Source organism: Stegostoma tigrinum, chromosome 5, assembly GCF_030684315.1.
Source record: "Stegostoma tigrinum isolate sSteTig4 chromosome 5, sSteTig4.hap1, whole genome shotgun sequence".
Taxonomy (NCBI): Eukaryota; Metazoa; Chordata; class Chondrichthyes; order Orectolobiformes; family Stegostomatidae; genus Stegostoma; species Stegostoma tigrinum.
The window spans coordinates 35,571,871-35,592,708 of record NC_081358.1 but is presented as its reverse complement, the minus strand read 5'-3'; the positions used below and the strand labels follow the sequence as shown (position 1 = coordinate 35,592,708).

General features: G+C 43.3%; 1 protein-coding gene across 1 annotated transcript; it reads left to right on the top strand.

The window, feature by feature from the left end:
• Positions 1 to 826: 826 nt before the first annotated feature.
• On the top strand, positions 827 to 4,670 carry LOC132209616 (uncharacterized; the record flags this gene model as incomplete). Its single annotated transcript, XM_059646339.1, has 3 exons — positions 827 to 967; positions 1,067 to 1,278; positions 4,589 to 4,670. Coding segments are annotated over 3 exons (435 nt in total), but the record flags the coding sequence as incomplete, so codon positions are not given.
• Positions 4,671 to 20,838: the final 16,168 nt, after the last annotated feature.

The following is a 20,838-nucleotide window of genomic DNA, read 5'->3' as shown; positions in this document are numbered from 1 at the left end:
AACACCACAATCACCATCACAGCCACCACCACCACAAACACCACAATCACCATCACAGCCATCACCACCACTAACACCACAACCACCATCACAGCCATCACCATCACTAACACCACAATCACCATCACAGCTATCACCACCACAAACACCACAACCACCATCACAGCCATCACCACCACTAACACCACAACCACCATCACAGCCATCACCATCACTAACACCACAACCGCCACCACAGCCATCACCATCACTAACACCACAACCGCCACCACAGCCATCACCATCACTAACACCACAACCGCCACCACAGCCATCACCATCACTAACACCACAACCACCATCACAGCCATCACCATCACTAACACCACAACCGCCACCACAGCCATCACCACCACTAACACCACAACCACCATCACAGCCATCACCATCACTAACACCACAATCACCATCACAGCCATCACCATCACTAACACCACAATCACCATCACAGCCATCACCATCACTAACACCACAATCACCATCACAGCCATCACCATCACTAACACCACAACCGCCACCACAGCCATCGCCATCACTAACACCACAACCACCATCACAGCCATCACCATCACTAACACCACAACCACCATCACAGCCATCACCATCACTAACACCACAATCACCATCACAGCCATCACCATCACTAACACCACAACCACCATCACAGCCATCACCATCACTAACACCACAATCACCATCACAGCCATCACCATCACTAACACCACAATCACCATCACAGCCATCACCATCACTAACACCACAACCACCATCACAGCCATCACCATCACTAACACCACAATCACCATCACAGCCATCACCATCACTAACACCACAATCACCATCACAGCCATCACCATCACTAACACCACAACCACCATCACAGCCATCACCATCACTAACACCACAATCACCATCACAGCCATCACCATCACTAACACCACAACCACCATCACAGCCATCACCATCACTAACACCACAACCACCACCACAGCCATCACCATCACTAACACCACAACCACCATCACAGCCATCACCATCACTAACACCACAACCGCCACCACAGCCATCGCCATCACTAACACCACAACCACCACCACAGCCATCACCATCACTAACACCACAATCACCACAGCCATCACCATCACTAACACCACAACCACCATCACAGCCATCGCCATCACTAACACCACAACCACCATCACAGCCATCACCATCACTAACACCACAATCACCACCACAGCCATCACCATCACTAACACCACAACCACCATCACAGCCATCACCATCACTAACACCACAGCCATCACCATCACTAACACCACAATCATCACAGCCATCACCATCACTAACACCACAACCGCCACCACAGCCATCACCATCACAAACACCACAACCGCCACCACAGCCATCACCATCACTAACACCACAACCGCCACCACAGCCATCACCATCACAAACACCACAACCGCCACCACAGCCATCACCATCATCGCCATCACCACGACCATCATTATCATGTAGATCATAGAACATTGAACAGAACAGCATAGTACAGGCCCTTCAGCGCATGATTTTGTGCCAAACTATTATCGTACTCTAAGATTAAACTACCCTGCAGACCCTACCTTTTACTATCATCCATGTGCCTATTGAAGAGTCGCTTAAATGTCTTTAATGTATCTGACTCCACCACTGCTAGAGTGCATTCCATGCACACGTCACTCTCTGTGTAAAGATCTGTCCTCTGATATCTCCCCTACACCTTCCTCCAATTTCCTCATAGTTGTCACTTTCACCATGGATAAAACCATGAACATCACCATCATCACCACCACCACCACCTCTACCACCAGCAGCGGCACCACCACCATCACCATCACCATCACCACCATCACCATCACCATCACCACCGCCAACACCATCACTACCATCATCACCACCACTACCACCTCTACCACCAGCAGAAGCACCATCACCACATCTATCACCATCATCACCACCACCACCATCACCACCAGCATCACCACCACCATCACCATCACTATCACCACCAGCATCACCATCACCACCATCACCATCACTATCACCACCAGCATCACCATCACCACCATCACCATCACTATCACCACCATCACCACCATCACCATCACTATCACCACCATCACCACCATCAACACCATCACCACCACCATCACCACCATCAACACCATCACCACCACCATCAACACCATCACTGCCATCATCACCACCACCATCACCACCACCATCAACACCATCACTGCCATCATCACCACCACCATCACCACCACCACATCTATCACCATCATCACCACCACCATCACCACCATCAACACCATCACCACCACCATCAACACCATCACTGCCATCATCACCACCACCATCACCACCACCACATCTATCACCATCATCACCACCACCATCATCACCACCATCACCACCACCATCACCATTACTATCACCACCGTCACCACCATCACCACCACCATCACTATCACCACCATCACCACGACCACAATCGCCATCACTACCATCACCATCACCACCAAAAACATCACCATCACCACCAACAAAAACACCACCACCAGCATCACCACCACAAGCACCACCACCATGACCACTACCACCAACACCATCACCTCCACCATCACCCGCACTATCACCACCATCATCACCACCCTCACCGTAACCATCTCCACCATCACCACCGTCACCACCACAACAACCAGCACCAACATCACCTCTACCACCCTCATCGCCTCCGCCACCATCATTATCTTTACCACACTGCGGCCACAACCACCATCACCACCAACACCACCACTGCCATCATCGCCACCGGCATCACCTACACCACCCTGCAACCCTGACCACCAACACCTCCGCCACTTTCATCATTTCCATTACCACCGTCACCATCAGAACCACAAATGAATGTCACCATCAGCACCATCATCATGATCACTATCACCACCTTTACCACATTCAGCCAAAGAGGTGAGTTACTGGGATGTGAGGTTTCCAATGTCACTGCAAGTAGAGCAGAACCAGGAGACAGTGGAATAAAGTTTGGAATGCTGATTCTTACAGAGTTAATGAAAGTGGAAGTGTTATAAGCAGTCGGACTGATGGTGCAGTCATAAACAGAGAGTGAATATTGTGCAAGAGAGCAATCATCCTTGGTGGCAGTGGTGAGTCATTAAAGTTTTGTTTTGCATTGCATTCAGATAGGAGGATCTAAATTCCTGCTATTGATCAGCTGGTTTCTCTTCTTTAGCCAATTATTTGCACAGGGGCCTCCAAAACTGCGTGTGATGATCCGTCTAGTTGTGGTATCCCATTTAAAACTGCCCTTTGCTGTCTTCACAATAGTACCATTTCCCTCAAGAGATATAGAGTTCCTTTAAACTGATCCAGTAAAGCCTAATTTTCAGCCTCCTGACCATTGGTGTAGCCAGGAAGCTGACCACATAGGGCTGACTCAATGACAACACATTTCCAAGCATGGTTAGTTTTGGAGCTACAATAGTGCGTTTGTATTGAAACAGAAACCCTGTCAGCTGGGCTCAAGTACAACCTTCTGTTTATTGAGTGCTTTCCAGTACTGACTGTTAAACATTGGTGCCTGCCCTCCATGTTGGGGGAAGTTTCTAACTGCCCCTCCATTACGGTTCCCCTTACAGTTTCCTCCATTGAAAGGTGAGAAGTGGGATGTTTACTGATAACTGCACAAAATTCAACACCATTCACCATTACCCATATATTGACAGTCCGTGTTGAAAAGCAGCAAGAACTGGACAATATCCAGGTTTAGGCTGACATGGTTAGTGATCTTTGTGCCACACAATGGCCAAGCAATGACCATCTCCAACAAGAGACAATTAAATCCCTCACTCCTTGATGTTCAATGACATTAAAAGCGCTGCATCCCCCACTTTAACATTTTGCAGATTTTCATTGACCAGAAACTGAACTGGGCTAGGTATGTGGTTGCAACAGCAGGTCAGAGGCTGGGAATACTGCAACGAGTAACTATTCACCTGACACACCCAAGGGCCGCCCACTATCTACAAAGCACAAGTCAGGAGTGTTCTAGAATTTCCTCCCTAACGTCATTGTGACACATGGACAGCAATAGTTTAAGAAAGCAATACATTCACAAAACCAAATAGGATTGGCAATAAATATTGGCCCAAGATTGTTCCTTCACTCTGCGGGGATGCCGTTGGGTCCTCATATCTTCTGTTAGTGGAAACATCTTCTCCAAGTCCACTCTATCCAGGCCTGTCAGTATTCGGCATTCAATGAGATCCCCCCATATCCTTCTAAATGCCCACGCGATCTATCTCTCCACATTGTTATAAACTCCGAACGTTGCCTCCGCTTTACAACCAGAATGGGAATCATCTGGAAAGGTTTCCAGTGAAAGCATATAATGATTGATCAAGAAAATTAACTGCTCAGAGGAATGATGAACACTGCGTTATGCTTACGTTGTTTGCTCTGGTTTTCTATGAATTTTTCTTTGAAGGTACTGGGATTATTCAGGAGGTCCCTGGGCAGAAGTAACTCTGATTTTCAGCCTGCAGAGGTATTCCCAAAAAAAGGCCTAGACTAGAGCTAAGCATTGATGGAAGGTAGGACAATAGCCAGTAGGAAAAACATTTTTAAAACAGAAAGCTGAAGGGGTAACTTCAGAATATGATATTCGCTCAGGTACTTTGGAAAGGTTGGCTAAAGGCCATGCAGTTTAGAAATTCACTGCAAGGTAAGGGATCACAGATTTTTAAAACCAATACAATGTTAACAAAAGAAAAACATTTGTGCAGAAAAGTTAATCAGGAACATTGGTCTGTACAGCACTTTTTACAAACAGCACTTTCAAATGTTACGTCTCAAATTCATCTTGAGTTTCAGAGTGGCTTCTTTGTTTATTTGTTACTAGTCTGAACTCACCCATTACACTTAATTTTGTAAGAATAATAAGAATACCTTCCTTTCCTCACTATTGCTCATGCCTGAAACCAGGATGTGGAGGCGCTGGTGTTGGGCTGGGGTGAACAAAGTCGAAAATCACACAACACCAGGTTATAGTCTAACAGGTTTACTTGAAAACATAAGCTTGAGCATACAGCCCGTTGTCAGGTGCTGAGTCTGTTGCAGAAGACAGGAGCTCATGCTTTTGGGGAATGGACTGAGAACTAATTAAAACATGAAAGATGGAGAGTCGAGATTAATGGGTCTTTTCCATGTTGGGAAGGCATAACTAGTGGAGTCATAAGGATCAGTTCTAGGGCTTCAAATTACTTACTATCTATCTTCATGACTTGCAGGAGGGGTAAGAATGTAATATATTCAAATTTATTGATGATACAAAAGCAGTAGGGAGGAGATGTTGTGATGAGGACATTAGGAATCTGCAAGGGGGTTGAGCAAGTGGTGAAAACATGGAAGATGGTGTTTAATACAGGGAAGTGTGAGATCATGAACAGTGACAGGAAGAAACAAAAGGCAGATTATCATATTAGTGGTGAGCGATGTGAAAATATACAGTGCAGAGGGATCTGGGTGTTCTTGTGCATGAAACACGTGAGGTTAGCACACAGGTGCAGCGAGGAATTAATAAAGCAAGCGGAATTTTGGTTTTTATTGCTAGGAGGTGAGACTTAAAAACAGTGAAGCCTTGTTTCAGCTGTACTGAATATTAATCAGGTCACACCTCAACAACTGAATCATAAAATCGCAGAATCATGGATTTTTACAGAGCAGCAGGAGGTTATTTCACCATTGTACCAGCTGCTGAAAGAGCTACCCAGCTAGCTCCAGCACTATCTCCATAGGCTTCTAAGATTACCACTTTCAAATATATATCCAGCTCTGGTTTGAAACCTCATATGGAATCCATCTCCAGCACTCTTCCAGGGAGCACATTCCAAATCCTAACAAGTCTCAAAGTAAATAAACTTCTCCCCATCTCACTCCTGGCTCTCTTGCTGACAATGAAATTGAGTTGATTTGCTTTATTACTGCTACATGTGCCTAGGTACAGTAAAAAGTTTTGTTTCGTATACAGTATAGGCAGATCATTAACATTAGTAAGAATGAGGCATGATGTTAAATAAATATACACAATTCTGTGAGGACCTGACAGGGTAGATGCTGAGAAGATGTTTTCACTACTTTGGAACTCTCAGCCTCTAAAAATGGTAGCTGTATAATCATTGAATTCTTTGGCAGTGGAGGGAAATAGATTTGCATTGAGTAACAGAGTCAAAGGACATTGAGAATGTGGAATTTAAAATGCAGATAGATCAGTCATGATGTTATTGAATGGAGGAGCAGGCTCAAAGAGCTGGATGGCCTAAGCCTGCGTCTATTTCTTACCTTCCGTTATGGCACGATGGCAATTCCTTACGTGAACCTTCTGAATTACAACAGCAAGAATAATGCAGTATTCTGGTTGAGCATGTGTTCTTGTACTGGAATGGAACTTAAAGGCACAATTTTCGATGTAAAAGCAAGAGCATCCAGCTTATCCCCTATCCCCTCCTTGACCTATCCCCTCCCTACCTCCCCACCTACACCCTCTCCACCTATCTTCTTTACTCTCCATCTTCGGTCCGCCTCCCCCTCTCTCCCTATTTATTCCAGTTCCCTCCCCCCATCCCCCTCTCTGATGAAGGATCTAGGCCCGAAACGTCAGCTTTTGTGCTCCTGAGATGCTGCTTGGCCTGCTGTGTTCATCCAGCCTCACATTTTATTATCTCAGCATCCAGCTTAGTCAGGTTGGCATTGCAGTAATCTGATTGTATGACTCGCAAGTGACTTCTGCATTACTGTAGAATGCCAAATACATATGTGATCAGGGCTCTAACCAATGTACTACACACAAAGCACATTCATACAATGGAATTATCAAACTAGGAGCCTTGTTTTTCTTTGAACATGGTTATGTCAAGAGGACATTAAGTAAAACAAAATTACCCGCTTAAAAATCAAAGGTTTAATTGTCCTGTATTTATTTCTTTTTCAATGCTTTTTGAGTGGAAGCTTATGCACCTCATGTTCATTTAGTCTAAATAAAGATTTTTATAAACATGGTGTACAAAAAGAAAGCAAAGCTTTTTGAACAGCTGGATTTTAAATTTCCTGTTTGTTTCTTCTGTAAATATGATAGTTGCCATATTTACAGATCCTAAATAAATAGAAAGTAGTCTCCTTCCTTTGTGCTACATTTGATTCAGTTATTTGCCTTGAGGGACCTACATGCTACTAATGGTAGTAGCAAAGTGCTGCCTCATTTTCATTCTGGCAAAAAGACCATTTCCACAGTAACAATTTCATTTGCTGCATAGCAAATGATAGCTGGCAGCAATTTCTACACAAGCATTTCTTCACAACCAGGCATATTGTGACATCGTGAAAGATAAATACTTGAATAGAATGGCAGCAGCATATTGTAATTGTAATGGAGTGTCTGCCAATAAATTAAATGTGAAATGTCATTGATATTATTGAAGGCTAGTTGAAATGTATAAGGGAAGATTGCAACAAAAAGCTATATGTCAAACAGTCTTTTAACACCCAAATGTACTTCTGTCTTTTTCTGACCATGAATTGTGATGCACAGTCCCAGCACAATGCTTGTTGTTTACATGGAACAGTTTAATAGTGCTGGCAGACATTGTTCTAACTGTAACTTTCCATTCAGAGCTGCACCATGGCATTTACATTCGCAGTGAATCAATGGTTTATAATGTTTTATGACAGACATTAATGGTCAACAGAGGAGGAGGACAATTACATGTGAAAGACGTTGTATTGCTATTTGTTTCACTGCAGGCAATGTCAAAGTAGCTATTGCCAATCTCTGCAGCCTCTCTATTAGCAGTTAACATATAATCATATTATTTTTACTGGTGCAATGTTGTTGCTATTGCCATTGTTATTCTTATCAACACATTTCCATTTAAGTTACTTTTAACAGAAGACTACAATACTACAGTAATATTGTAAGTCGTAATTCATCATCGGAATTTATTTTAAATGAAACAATCACCCTGAGAAACATTTCAATAATTACTTTTTAGCATCACTCCATTGAGTAAAATGTACAATGCAGCGCAACATTTTACATGTATAATACAGTTAGAGCTTCTGACATGATATAATAGAGTAGAATAAATGTTCACCCTCAGCCTCTTTGGGTAGACAGTTGGCCGAGTACCCCAGCTCGTTGTTCTAAACGGAGATCTGGTAGAGTCTGGGTCCAGACACCACAAATGGAAAGCTCCAGGCAGAAATGAAGAATTTGTTGGGTTCACTGAATCCAGGCTACTACCATATGTGGTGATCTGGTTGATTCAGATAGAAAGAAGACAGATGCAAACAGGTGTGGTGTCTGATGTGGGAGGGGCAGGGACATGCAGTACCTCCTAGTTTCACAGTAACTAATAAAATCTCACCTATCAGCTCCTTCTCAGCTGAGATGCCAACTAATATTAGGTGCAGGGAGTACAGTGTAGGGACAGTAACGACATGATTACTGGGGACAGGAATGCTTTTCTGATGAAGGGTCTAGGCCCGAAACATCAGCTTTTGTTCTCTTAAGAAGCTGCTTGGCCTGCTGTGTTCATTCAGCTGTACATTTTGTTATCACGGATTCTCCAGCATCTGCAGTTCCCATTGTCTCTCATTCATCAATACCTACCAGTTTCTGAATGTCAGCAGTACATTTTAAAAGATCTCAGAAAAACCTTTAGTGATTTGATACCATGGTATCTTCACAGTAATAACCTATAAAGGAATTTGACACTTGGAAATATATGCAAAATGTTGTACTGCAAGTGGACCATAGAGTTTTAGAGAAAGATACTCTCGACTACAACAACACTTCTTCAATTCATTTACAAACCATGACTCACAGATCAAATTCAGAAACTGAAGAAATTTTGTTGCAGTGTTAAGCAATTACTTCCAGAAATTGATATTTACTGTTCAATAGAAAAGTTTATTCTTTATTATTCGTTGCCTTGCAAACATGATAGTCACTCATTTCCTAAAGGAGTGTTTCTTTCAGGTTAATTGTACAGCTTTAGGCAGCATGAAAGGTTAAAGCTGGAGGCAACAGTAACAAGAGCAAGAATTTCATGAAATTCTCTAATAATTAATAAATTTGCAAGTAGCCCTGGAGCATTGTGGTAGAGTGCCAACAGGCAAGCACAAAGCACTTTTGTTGCCTAAAACATGCTCCAAAGACTCAAAATTCAGCCAGCAATGATTAAGCTATGTTTGAACTTCTTTGTGCAGAAGACAATGGAGCTGGCTGAGAGAGAATTCCACATGTAAGGCTTTACAATTGGTGTCCTGATTGCTTTGTTCAAATAGATGAGAAGCGAGCTGCTTAAAGTCATCCCTCTGAGATATAAATACTGAGAGTTAGCTGAAACACCAACAACTATCAGAGTGATACTTTGACTGGGACCCTGCAATTATTTGTCTGATGGCTGACATTGAATGTATTTTTCATTTATTTGATTGAAAACTGCAAGTATTACAGCAAATTAGAATCAACAGCCTGATATGCTGTGAGTAGCACTTGTGAAAATACACACTGGAATTGCTTGGAACAAGGCGTTTCATGTCAGCTTAAAACAAATTAGCATTAATTTCTCTTTTAACTCAGTACCTTGTCTGAAGGATGTCTCACTGTTTCTAATTTGCTATTGTGATGATTTTTATGGTAAACATTTTTATGATGAATTTATTACTTTCTCCTTGACATGCTCCATCCTATTCTCGAGAGTGGACCTGTCAAACTTTGAGCCCTCTCCTAAAGCCAGTAGCTAGTCACAAGGAGATATATATAAAGTACAGTAAATATCTAGCTCAAAGATTAAAAGAGTTTCTTTAGATTTCTAAAAGGACAAAAGAGAGGCAAAAGTGGATATTGGGCCACTGGAAAACGATGCCGTAGAAGTACTAATGGGTAACATAAAAATGGTTGAGGAACTGAAAAAGTACTTTGCATCAGCCTTCATGGTGGAAGACATGAGTAACATCCCAAAAATTCAAGAGAGTCATGGGGGCAGAGGTGGTCATCACCAAGGAGAAGGTGTTAGAAAAATTGAAAGGTCTGAAGTTGGATAAACTACTTGGACTAGATGGACAACAGCCCAGGGTTTAAAGGAGATATTTGAGAAGAGTAGTGGGGGCTTGGGTGGTGATCTTTCAGGGATCACTGGCATCAGGGAGGGTCCCAGAGAACTGGAAGATGGCTAATGTACACCCCCTCCCCCATTTAAGAAGGGATAATGCAAAAGGATGGGAAATTACAGGCTGATTAGCCTGACTTTAGTTATTAGTAAGGTTTTGGAGTCCATTGTGAAGGATGAGATTTCTGAATACTTTGAAGTGCATGATAAAATAGGACAAAGTCAGCATGGTTTCATCAAAAATAGGGCATACATGTTGAATCTTTTAGGATTCTTTGAGGAAATAATGCGCAGGGTAGACCAAGGGGAGCCAATGAATGTTATCTACCTGGACTTCCAGAAGGCCTTTGACGAGGTGCTGCAGGAGGCTGTTGAGTAAGATAAGGGCCCATGGTGTGAGAGGTAAGGTGCTGGCATGGACAGAAGATTGACTGTCTGGCAGGAAGCAGAGAGTGGGGATAAAAGGGTCTTTTTCAGGATGGCAGCCAGTGATAAGTCGTGTTCGGCAAGGGTCCGTGTTGGGACCACAACTTTTCATTTTATACATCAATGATCGAGATGAAAGAACTGAGGACCTTCTGGCTAGGTTTGCAGATGATACAAACATAGGTAGAGGAACAGGTAGTATTGAGGAAGTGGGGAGGCTGCAAAAGGAGTCAGAATAGATGAGTGGGCAAAGAAGTGGCAGATGGAAATACAATGTGGGAAAGTGTGAGGCTATGTAGTTTGTTAGGAAGAATAGAGGCATAGACTATTTTCTAAATGGGGAGAAAATTCAGAAATCTGAGGTACAAAGTAATTTGGGAGCCTTAGTCCAAATTTCTCTCAAGTTAAAAATGCATGTTGAATCGGTATTTAGGAAGGCAAATACAATGTTGGCATTATCTCCAGGGGACTAAATTACAAAAACATGGGTGTCTTCTGAGTCTTTATAAAGCTTCGGTCAGACCACGTTTAGAATATAGAGCAATTTTGGGCCCCATATCTCAGGACGGTTGTACTGGACCTAGACCAGGTTCAGAGGAGGTTTAGCAAAATGTTCCCAGGAATGAAAAGCTTAACATATGAGGAATGTTTGAGGACTCTGGGTCTATACGCGATAGAGTTTAGGAGGATGAAGGGGGATCTAAACAAAACTTGCCGAATACTGAATGGCCTGGACCTAGTGGACGTTGGAGAGATATTCCCATTGGTAGGAGAGACTAGGACCTGTGGGCACAGCCTTAGAGTAAAGGGAAGACCTTTTAAAACAGAGATAAGGAGAAACTTCTTCAGCCAGAGAGTGGTGAATCTATGGAGTTCAGTGCCACAGAAGGCTGTGGAAGTCAGGTCATTGGGTACATTTAAGACAGAGATAGATAGGTTCCTGATTGTCAAGGGGATCAAAGGTTACAGAGAGAAAGTGGGAGAATGGGGTTGAAAAACTTATCAGCCATGATTGAATGGTGGAGCAGACACGATGGGCCGAATCGTCTAATTTCTGCTCCTATGTCTTCCAGTCTTAAATATTGCTATATAGGCAATATATACTATCTAATCTGCACTTCCGTGTGATTATTTATTGGAAACCAATAACATGAACCTTTAACACTCTACATATTGTGTAGCATAAACTGTGCAGCTAAGTCTGCTGTGCCATTTGTATTTTTCTAGTAAACTTTATTTTTAAGATTATTGATAGTTTAGCTTAGTGTTACTTATGGCTCATGGAGAATTGTCTCTTCACCTTGCCCCAACTTACAGACTGTCCATCAAGCCATATGTACTTAGGTCTCTCTCATTGACAGAAATGCCTACAGTGTTGTGTGAACAATTGTTAATTGTCTGTTACATGATGGTGTATCATCTAGGGCTTTTTCATTAATTCATCACATCCATCTTTCCACATAAATTAGTGCATAAACAAACCTGTGTGGTATCCTGACTATAATATTCCCAAGTTTGAGGATTACTTATAAAAATAATTGCAGGAAAATGCACAGGAAACATGGCAGCTTATAAATGCTGTGACCAATGTTTTCTTCTTCTTGTACTCTGGAACATTATTCATTTTGACGAACAATCAACCATAGTTTCATGGTCATCATTGGACCCTTAATTCCAGTTTTTATCTTAACTGAATTCAAGTCCCACCATGTCACAGTGAGATGCAAACCCACATTCCTCCAACATTATTAATGCAGTCACCTATATGCATTAGTTACATTAGAAATGAGAAACTTTCACCTGTCTGCAGATCATATTACAGGTTGAATGAAGGGGTTATAGTTGAGCAAATTCACTCTGGGGAGGTTTTTGCTCCATGGTCTCCCATGGTGTGGCTTGAGCTTGTGTCCCCTGAATACGAACTGGATCTCTGGTTTAACAGCTGAGACAGTGTGGAGCTGGAGGAACACAGCAGGATAGGTAGCATCAGAGGAGCAGGAAAGTGTTTGGGGTTCGATCCTTCATCAGGATGGGGGAGAGAGAAGGGAGTCGGGAAATAAATAGAGGGAAGGGCATTGTACAGGAGGTAGGTAGGTGCAATGGTGATAGGTAAGAGCAGGTAGGGAGGGGTGGAGATTGGTCAGTGAGGTGGGAAGAGCGGATAGGTGGGAAAGAAAATGGACAGGTTGAGTCGGGTCAAGGAGGCGGGGATGAGAGGAAGGTTTGGATGTAGGATAAAGCCGGGATGGGGAGATTTTAAAACTGGGGAATTCTATGTCAAGGCTATCGGGCAGTGGGCTCCCAAGGTAGAATATGAGGTGCTGCTCCTTCAGTTTGTGGGTGGTGTCGTTGTGACACTGGAGGAGGCCCAGGGAGGGGGAGATGGAATTAACATGGTTAGCGTCTGAGAGGTGTTGTTGATTATAGCATACAAAGCGCAGATGCTCTGTGAATCAGTCACCGAGTCAATGTTTGGTCTCGCCGATGTAGAGGAGACCACATCAGGAGCAACTGACACAGTAGGCCAGGTTAGAGGATGTGCAGGTGAGTCCCTGTTGGACATTGAAAGTTTGTCTTAAGCCTTGGAAGAAGGTGAGGGGAGAGATGTAAGGGCAGGTGTAGCACTTCCTGCAGATGCAGGGAAAGGTGGCGGGGGTGTTGGGGTTAGTAGGGACCATGGAGGGAGCAGTCCTTATGAAAGGCAGATAGGGGTGGGGAGGGAAATGTAACTTTGGCAGTGTAGTCGGATTCTGACTCAAGCAGCTACAGTTCTTGTATCTCTGGATTAATAGCCCATTGGTAATACCGCCGGGCCATCACCGCCCCCAGCAGTGACATATGAATGATACTGGAGTAGCTGATTGTGATCTGGCCGAAATATTTGGAGATCCAGATTTATATACCATCAGCACCAGTAACACTACAAAGTCAATTTTGTGGCTGAAGTAACTACACAGAGGCCAGTATGCCATCACTAAGTCGCCCTTTATTGTCACATGGAAAGTCCTTGACTCTGACCCAGCTCCCTCGGTGCCAGCTCTTAGAGTGAGCAGAACCTCTGGCACTTCTGAACAAAAGCAGAATTTGCTGGAAAAGCTCAGCAGGTCTGGCAGCATCTATGAAGAAAAAAGTCAGAGTTAACGTTTTGGGGTGAGCGACTCTTTCTCAGAACATTCTGGAGTTCTGAACCACAGGAGATCTGAAGGAGAGTCACCACACCCAAAATGGTAACTCTGATTAAGAAAAGAAAAAGAAATGAAGGGTCTAGGCCTGAAACATCAGCCTTCCTGCTCCTCTGATGCTGCTTGGCCTGCTGTGTTCATCCAACTCTACACCTTGTTATCTCAGATTCTCCAGCATCTGCAGTTCCTACTATCTCTGAAACAATTTTAATCCTACTGCGAAGCCTCTTCTAAGGATGCCTACCCTGAAGAAGTTACCTTCTTCCCTCCGAAGAAAGAAGGGTCTAGGCCCAAAACATCAGCTTTCCTGCTCGTCTGACGCTGCTTGGCCTGTTGTGATCATCCAGCTCTACACCTTTTGTCTCTGTTTTTGTTTCTGATTTACAGTAACTGCAGCTCTTTCAGTTTTTACGTTGACACTCCTATTTCTATCTGTCAGCCAGGCCCCCCTGATTGGAGCAGCCCCAATTAGGAAACTCTTATTCTGTGAGATCCACCTGGCTGACCTTGTTACAATCACTAAAGAGACCACAGTTTTTCATACATAAAGTAATTTCTTTCCTATAGTATGCAATTCCTTTAAACTCTAATTTCACTGATATCCTTCCCTATGCCTCCTTTTCTATGGATCTCACACACTTTGCTTTTGTTTTTACCTGCATTTGTTGCTTCGTGCCCAGCTCTTTTATTCACTTTTGAAACTTATTCTCTGAGACCCTTCCCCATCTTTTGTAAGTCTCTTAGTGTCACTGAATGCTTTCACAGATTTTCATTAATGAAGCATTTAATTTCTATCTTTAATCTCTCCTCTTGTTACAATAGCCTCCAGCTGCAGCCTACTGTGCGATCTAATGCTACACAGTTTGTATCCAAGGTAAAGATAGTCTCTTTCATTATGAAGAATGCGAGACTGCCAGTAACAATTATAGGGCACAGGACAAATGAAAAATGAGCTCTTACATTTAACAGTTAACATCAATCTTTGTTAAAGCTCAAAGCACACAGGAAGAGATCATTTGTATTGTGTTAGAGATGACAGCAGGGTTCAGTGTGGGAGGGGGAGACACAAAAGTTGTCAGAAGAGGGCTACGCAAATGTAAACCATTCTAATGAAAACATATGGGTTAGCCTACCTTGGGTCCAGAGTTGGTGATCTATCGCTTGCCTGCACGCAGTCAAGCTGAGATGGGAAACACACATCCCATCTGCATGCTTCTATCATGCAGCCAAGTAGACTCTTTGCACTGTCTTCACATCGCTGTCACCTGCCTCAACACTCTCTCGCTGAGAATAGCCCTGTTCAGAAACCACATGCTGCAGGCAACTTACAGTCTTAAAGGAATGTTTTCTCTCTTAACGGGCAGCTTCAGTAAAGAGCATTGCTGCAGTTTAAATGATGGCAAAGTAAACAGCAAGAGCAGCCATCAGGAACAATGCTGGAGGCAACAGTGGGAAGTGAGGGGGCAGGAGGGAAATGAGGAGAGATACCATGATTCAGCAGGTTATGGTAATCATCCGGCACCACTCTTGTTTAGAGAATGTTTTGTGAGCGCACTGTTTACTTGTGACATGCCACTATCATGTGATCTCTATTTTAAATTCCTCTAGACTGAAAAGCCATAAAGCACGCAAGAACAAAGTGTCAGTAATTATTTCAAGTCCACTGGAGTAGAAGAGCAGGGAAGTTTAAATGCACCAGTGCAAGGCGCTGGTGAGACCACATCTGGAGTATTGTGAACAGTTTTGGGGTCCCTTATTTAAGGAAAGGCATCATTTCATTGGAGGCAGTTCAGAGAAGGTTCACTAGGATGACCATGGTATGGAGGGGTTGTTTTATGAGCAAAGATCACTGGAGTTTAGAAGATTGAGAGGCGATCTCATTGACACATATAGGCTTCCTAAAAGGTTTGACAGGGTAAATGCTGAGAAGATGTTTCCCCTCATGGAAGAGTCTAGGACCAGAGGGCAGAGTCTCAGAAAAAAAGTGGTACCAATTTAAGACTGAAATGAGGATGAAATTCTTCTCTCAGAGGGTGGTGAACCTTTGGAACTCCTTACTACAGGGTGCTGAGGGATCCAAGCCGTTGTGTATATTTAGGGCTGAGTTAGAAAGATTTATTTCGATTTACATTACATTAGGTTAGATTTTATTATCATGTATACCTGAGTACAAGAGTACAGTGAAAAGTGTACAGAATCACCATTCTCCAACACCATCTAAAAATACAATAGTCTGAATTAAAAATGAGCTGAAATTAAAGGAGCAGAAACAAAAGGAAAAGGAAACGCCCAGATCACCCATCCTGCTGGCAATGCTGCTGCTCCTGAGCCAAGTTCACCAACACCTCCCGCACTGGACCCATCAACAATACAGTTCCACCACCGATACCACTATTTTGAGCCCTGCGCCTCTCCACTGCCTGTGCCAGACCCATCAACCTCAAGGGTTACAGGGAAAGTGCAGGGAAGTGAATGTGAGGAATGTCACATCAGCCATGGTCCTATTGAATGGCTAAGCAGGCTCAAGGGGGTGAATAGCCTTCTCCTGTTTCTGTTTCTTATGGGTGTTAGGGTCTAACTGCACAGCTGACATTTTATAAACTTTCAGAGCAGATATTGCAATAAATAAAAAGAAAGAGTAAGAGTTTCAGTCTGTACCTTTAATGTTCTGGTGAGTCAAAATCTATGTGAATTTTCCACATCCTACTGCTGCGGAAGTTTAAGGCAATTTGAAACCGAACTGAGATGTCTTTCAGTCACAATGACACAATGATGAAGCAGCTGTAGAATTAAACAAGGAACATGAACAATTACACGTAGCAACTCTATTATCAGCGCCATGGAAAGAGCATCAGAAGTTACATTACACCCCAGCCCTGCTGAGAATTAGAAAAGCCAGACCAGAGAAATTAGATACCTTGAAGACACGTTTTAAACTGTCTACTAAAATAACTCATGAAAAGTATGGTTGCCACAATAGAGTTTAAGAGGCAAGGAAGAAATATTTGTGGAATGGTCATCAGAAAGCTCAAAGCAGAGTACAAGATGTAAATATTGAGGAGAACAGCACAGAAAAGGCAAGGAAGCATGTCCAATATATTAAAATTGGCGCCAGGAACTTGAACAGGAACTCAGAATATTGAACACGGTGGTTAGTTGACAAGAAAAAAACAAACCTTTGGAGGTGGTTGTTGGAGCTGGAGAGATCTCAGGCATCGCTGGATAGAATGGTCGAACGGTGATAACTGGATGAGTAAGCAAGAGTGTCAGGAGAACATGAAAATGGACCCAGTGTGATGCTGTGGCTGGTGTAAAATCTAGGAGAATCATGTGGGAAGTCCAACGAGGCCTTCCTTCACATCAGGAGCAACTAGGAACACAGGAACATAAGGCCTCGAGCCTGTTCCACCATTCAATGAGATCATGGCTAATCTGTGGCCTAACTCTATATACCTGCCTTTGGCCAGTATCCCCTAATACTTTAGCTTCACAAAAATGTATCTATTTCAGATTTAAAATTATTTAAACATAAAACACAGAGCATAGAACAGTACCGCACGGTACAGGCCCTTCAGCCCACGATGTTGTGTCGACCTGTTATCCTACTAAGACTTAGCTACCCCGTATACCTTACATTTTACTATCCCTCATATGCCTATCCAAGAGTTGTTTAAAAGTCTCTAAAATATCTCCACTACCACCGTCAGCAGCACATTCCAAACGCCCACCGTTCTCTGTGTGAAGAACCTACCTCTGACATCTACGCTATGCCTTATTTCAATCACCTTAAAATTATGCCCCTTCATAATAGTCATTTCCTGTAAAGTATTAGGGGACACTGGCCAAAGGCAGATATATAGAGTTAGGCCACAGATTAGCCATGATCTTATTGAATGGTGGAACAGGCTCAAGGCCTTATGTTCCTGTGTTCCTAGTTGCTCCTGATGTGAAGGAAGGCCTCGTTGGACTTCCCACATGATTCTCCTAGATTTTACACCAGCCACAGTATCACACAGGGTCCATTTTCATTCCTGGGGAAAAAAGTCTCTGACTATCCACTCTATCAATGCTTCTCATCATCTTGTAAACATTATCAAGCCCCCCCTCAACCTTCTTCGCTCCAATAAGAAAAGCCCTAGCTCCCTCAACCTTTCCTCATATAAGACCTGCCCTCCAGTCCAGACAGCATCCTGATAAATCTCCTCTGCACCATCTCTAAAGCTTCCACATCTTTCCTCTAATGAGGCAACCAGAACTGAACATTCCAAGTGTGGTCCAACCAGAGCTTTATAGAGCTGCAGCATAACCTCATGGTTCTTAAACTCAATTCCGCTGCCAAAGAAAGCCAACACATCATACACCTTCTTTACAACCCTGACATACTGATTCTTTATCCACTGCCATTTATGGAAAAGAGTTCCAAACGTCTCCCACACTTTGTGTGTTGAAGTGCTTCCTAACATCTCTCCTGAATGAAAACCATAAGAACTGCAGACGCGGTAAATCAGGAAAAAAAACAGAAACGGCTGGAAAAGCTCCGCAGGCCTGGCAGAATCTGTAAAGAAAAAATCAGATTTAACATTTCAGGTCCAGTGACCCTTCCTCAGAACCTGCTTTCCAGCAACTTCTGCCTTTGATCTCTCCTGAATGAACTGGCCCTAATTCTCAGACTATGTTCTCAGACTAGTTCGAGAATCTCCAACCAATGGAAATAGTTTATCTTTGTCAACCCTGTCTTGTTCTTTATCTACGCCGTTTTTTCCTGTTAATATCTTGAAGACTTCAATCAGATCACCCCAATCTTCAAAATTTTAGAGAAAACAGGCCCAGTGTATACAGTGTCTCTTCAAAACTTAACCCCTGAAGTCCAGGTTTCATTCTTGTAAGCTGAGTTAAACTTTATAACAGAATTCCAGACGTCAAAGTGAGATCCTCACCACTGAACGGCCAAGTTCTATTAACAGGGGTTATCACTCATTTTCACCATCAGTACCACTGAATCTCCCCTCATTAATATGCAGGATCCTATTCGACAATGACCCTTTTAGAAGCTAGATGCCGAGAATTCCTGACATGAAATGTTCCTGAGTGAGTACCCAGTGACTCCTGCTCACTACTTGCTCCTCTGGACGACAATCTCAAAGATCTGGCACAGCCATGGGCAATGGTTGCATGCACCCGACATTCACAAACTTCGTTATTGTCTGAGTTGGAGCACCGATGTGATGCAGCTTTGTTCCTTCACCAGGGCTGTGATAGAACAGATGGTAGGCTTCCTGAAGATGAGATTCCACTGCTTAGGCCAGAGTGAGTGTGCCTTCCATTCCTGGCATGCTGTGCTCTGCCCAACTGTAGTAAGCAACAAGAGGATGTCATGGATGCTGAGAAATTGGGAAAGTGGAAGCAGTCATCCTAACAGGAGAACTTTTAAGAGGAGTAACATTACCTTGTGCGTGACAATGCATAGCTGTGTCAAGCGCAACAAAGCAGACAGGACTTAGTCAGTTCCAGTTGATGAGAACTAGCTGCAGCGATGTCAAATATTTTTTGTACAAATTGGAAACAGTATGTTTGTATTCTGGGAGAGAAATGTGGCTTTGGATGTCAGTTCACCTTGAATGTTTGCAAGTACAAGTTAATGTCCTACATCATTTGAAGCTTTGCCTGTTTGTGATTGAACAGTGACATTTTACTGGGCTCCAGTAAGCATTGGGGAGGCAGCAGCATAGACTTTGTGAGGGGTACAAGGTGGACTCAAATCAGTGAGTTGTGATGCCTGGTGTTAAAACAGAGAATGGTATAGGAATGAGATAGCAAAGTGTGTAGGCCCGAAACATCAGCTTTTGTGTTTCTAAGATGCTGCTTGGCCTGTTGTGCTCATCCAGCTCCACACTTTGTTATCTCGGATTCTCCAGCATCTGCAGTTCCCATTATCAATGGTATAGGAATGTGCAGGTGAATGCATAAGGAAGGTCATTAGTAAGTGGCTGCTATGCCTTGGTGTTAATTCTGAAGATTCAGACTGCAACACTTGACCAGGTGGACAGCTAGTGTTCAAAGATGGCACTGGTGCCAGTATGTCTCAGTCATGGTGAGCTCTTCCAGCCACAGCGAGTAGTAGAGTCAGGTGGGCATTGGGTGAGAGGGCCAGGCTAGGTGGTTAATGAGGTGAGTTGCTTGCTGGACTCTGTTGAACAGAAACCCTCCATGAAGCTTGTTGAAAAAGCCACTTTGCCAAAATTTGGTAAGGCTCAGCCTAAAGCGTCAGCTGGACATTGGCACCTTGTGCAACATCAGGAGCTTAGTGGACGAGTGAAGGAGCTGGAGGTGACCCAAAAGGAAGCCTTGGAAGGTAAAACTGAGGCTGTATGATGGAAAAGCACTCTTCCTTAGAGGGTAAATGAAAACCCAAATGCAGTCGGTAGACTAGGGCTCTGAGTTCTAGACAGTAGACATCAGGATAAAGCCATTCATCTCAACTGAAGCAAGCCTAAAGCATGGAGTAGTTACAGCACAGATTGTCAGGAGTAATTGACAGTCTTTCACAGTTCTTCATGATGTTGACTCCTGAATAGGTCTGAAAGGATGGCAGAGATATGTTTTACAGGTTTTGGGTATTTACTGGTGAAAATCACCTTGAAGTGGATGGGAATTACAGACAAATTCAGTAAATTCTGGAGAGAGCTCAAATTTCCTGCAATTCCAGCCTGAAAGAAAGGAGTAGCTAGAAGACAAGGGAGTAATCAGGAAAATAGCAACTACCTAAAGATAGGAGTAATAGCATGGAAACAGTGAAAAAACCGCCAGGAAACTGTGGGTTTGCCCAAATCCAAAGGTTATCAACAAAATTTTGATGAGACTCATAACCTCTCACCAATCATTGTTGCAATTTACCATGTTTTACGAGTGTGAAGGTATTTACTACGCTCAGAGAAAACGATGGTGACAGTCAAATGAAG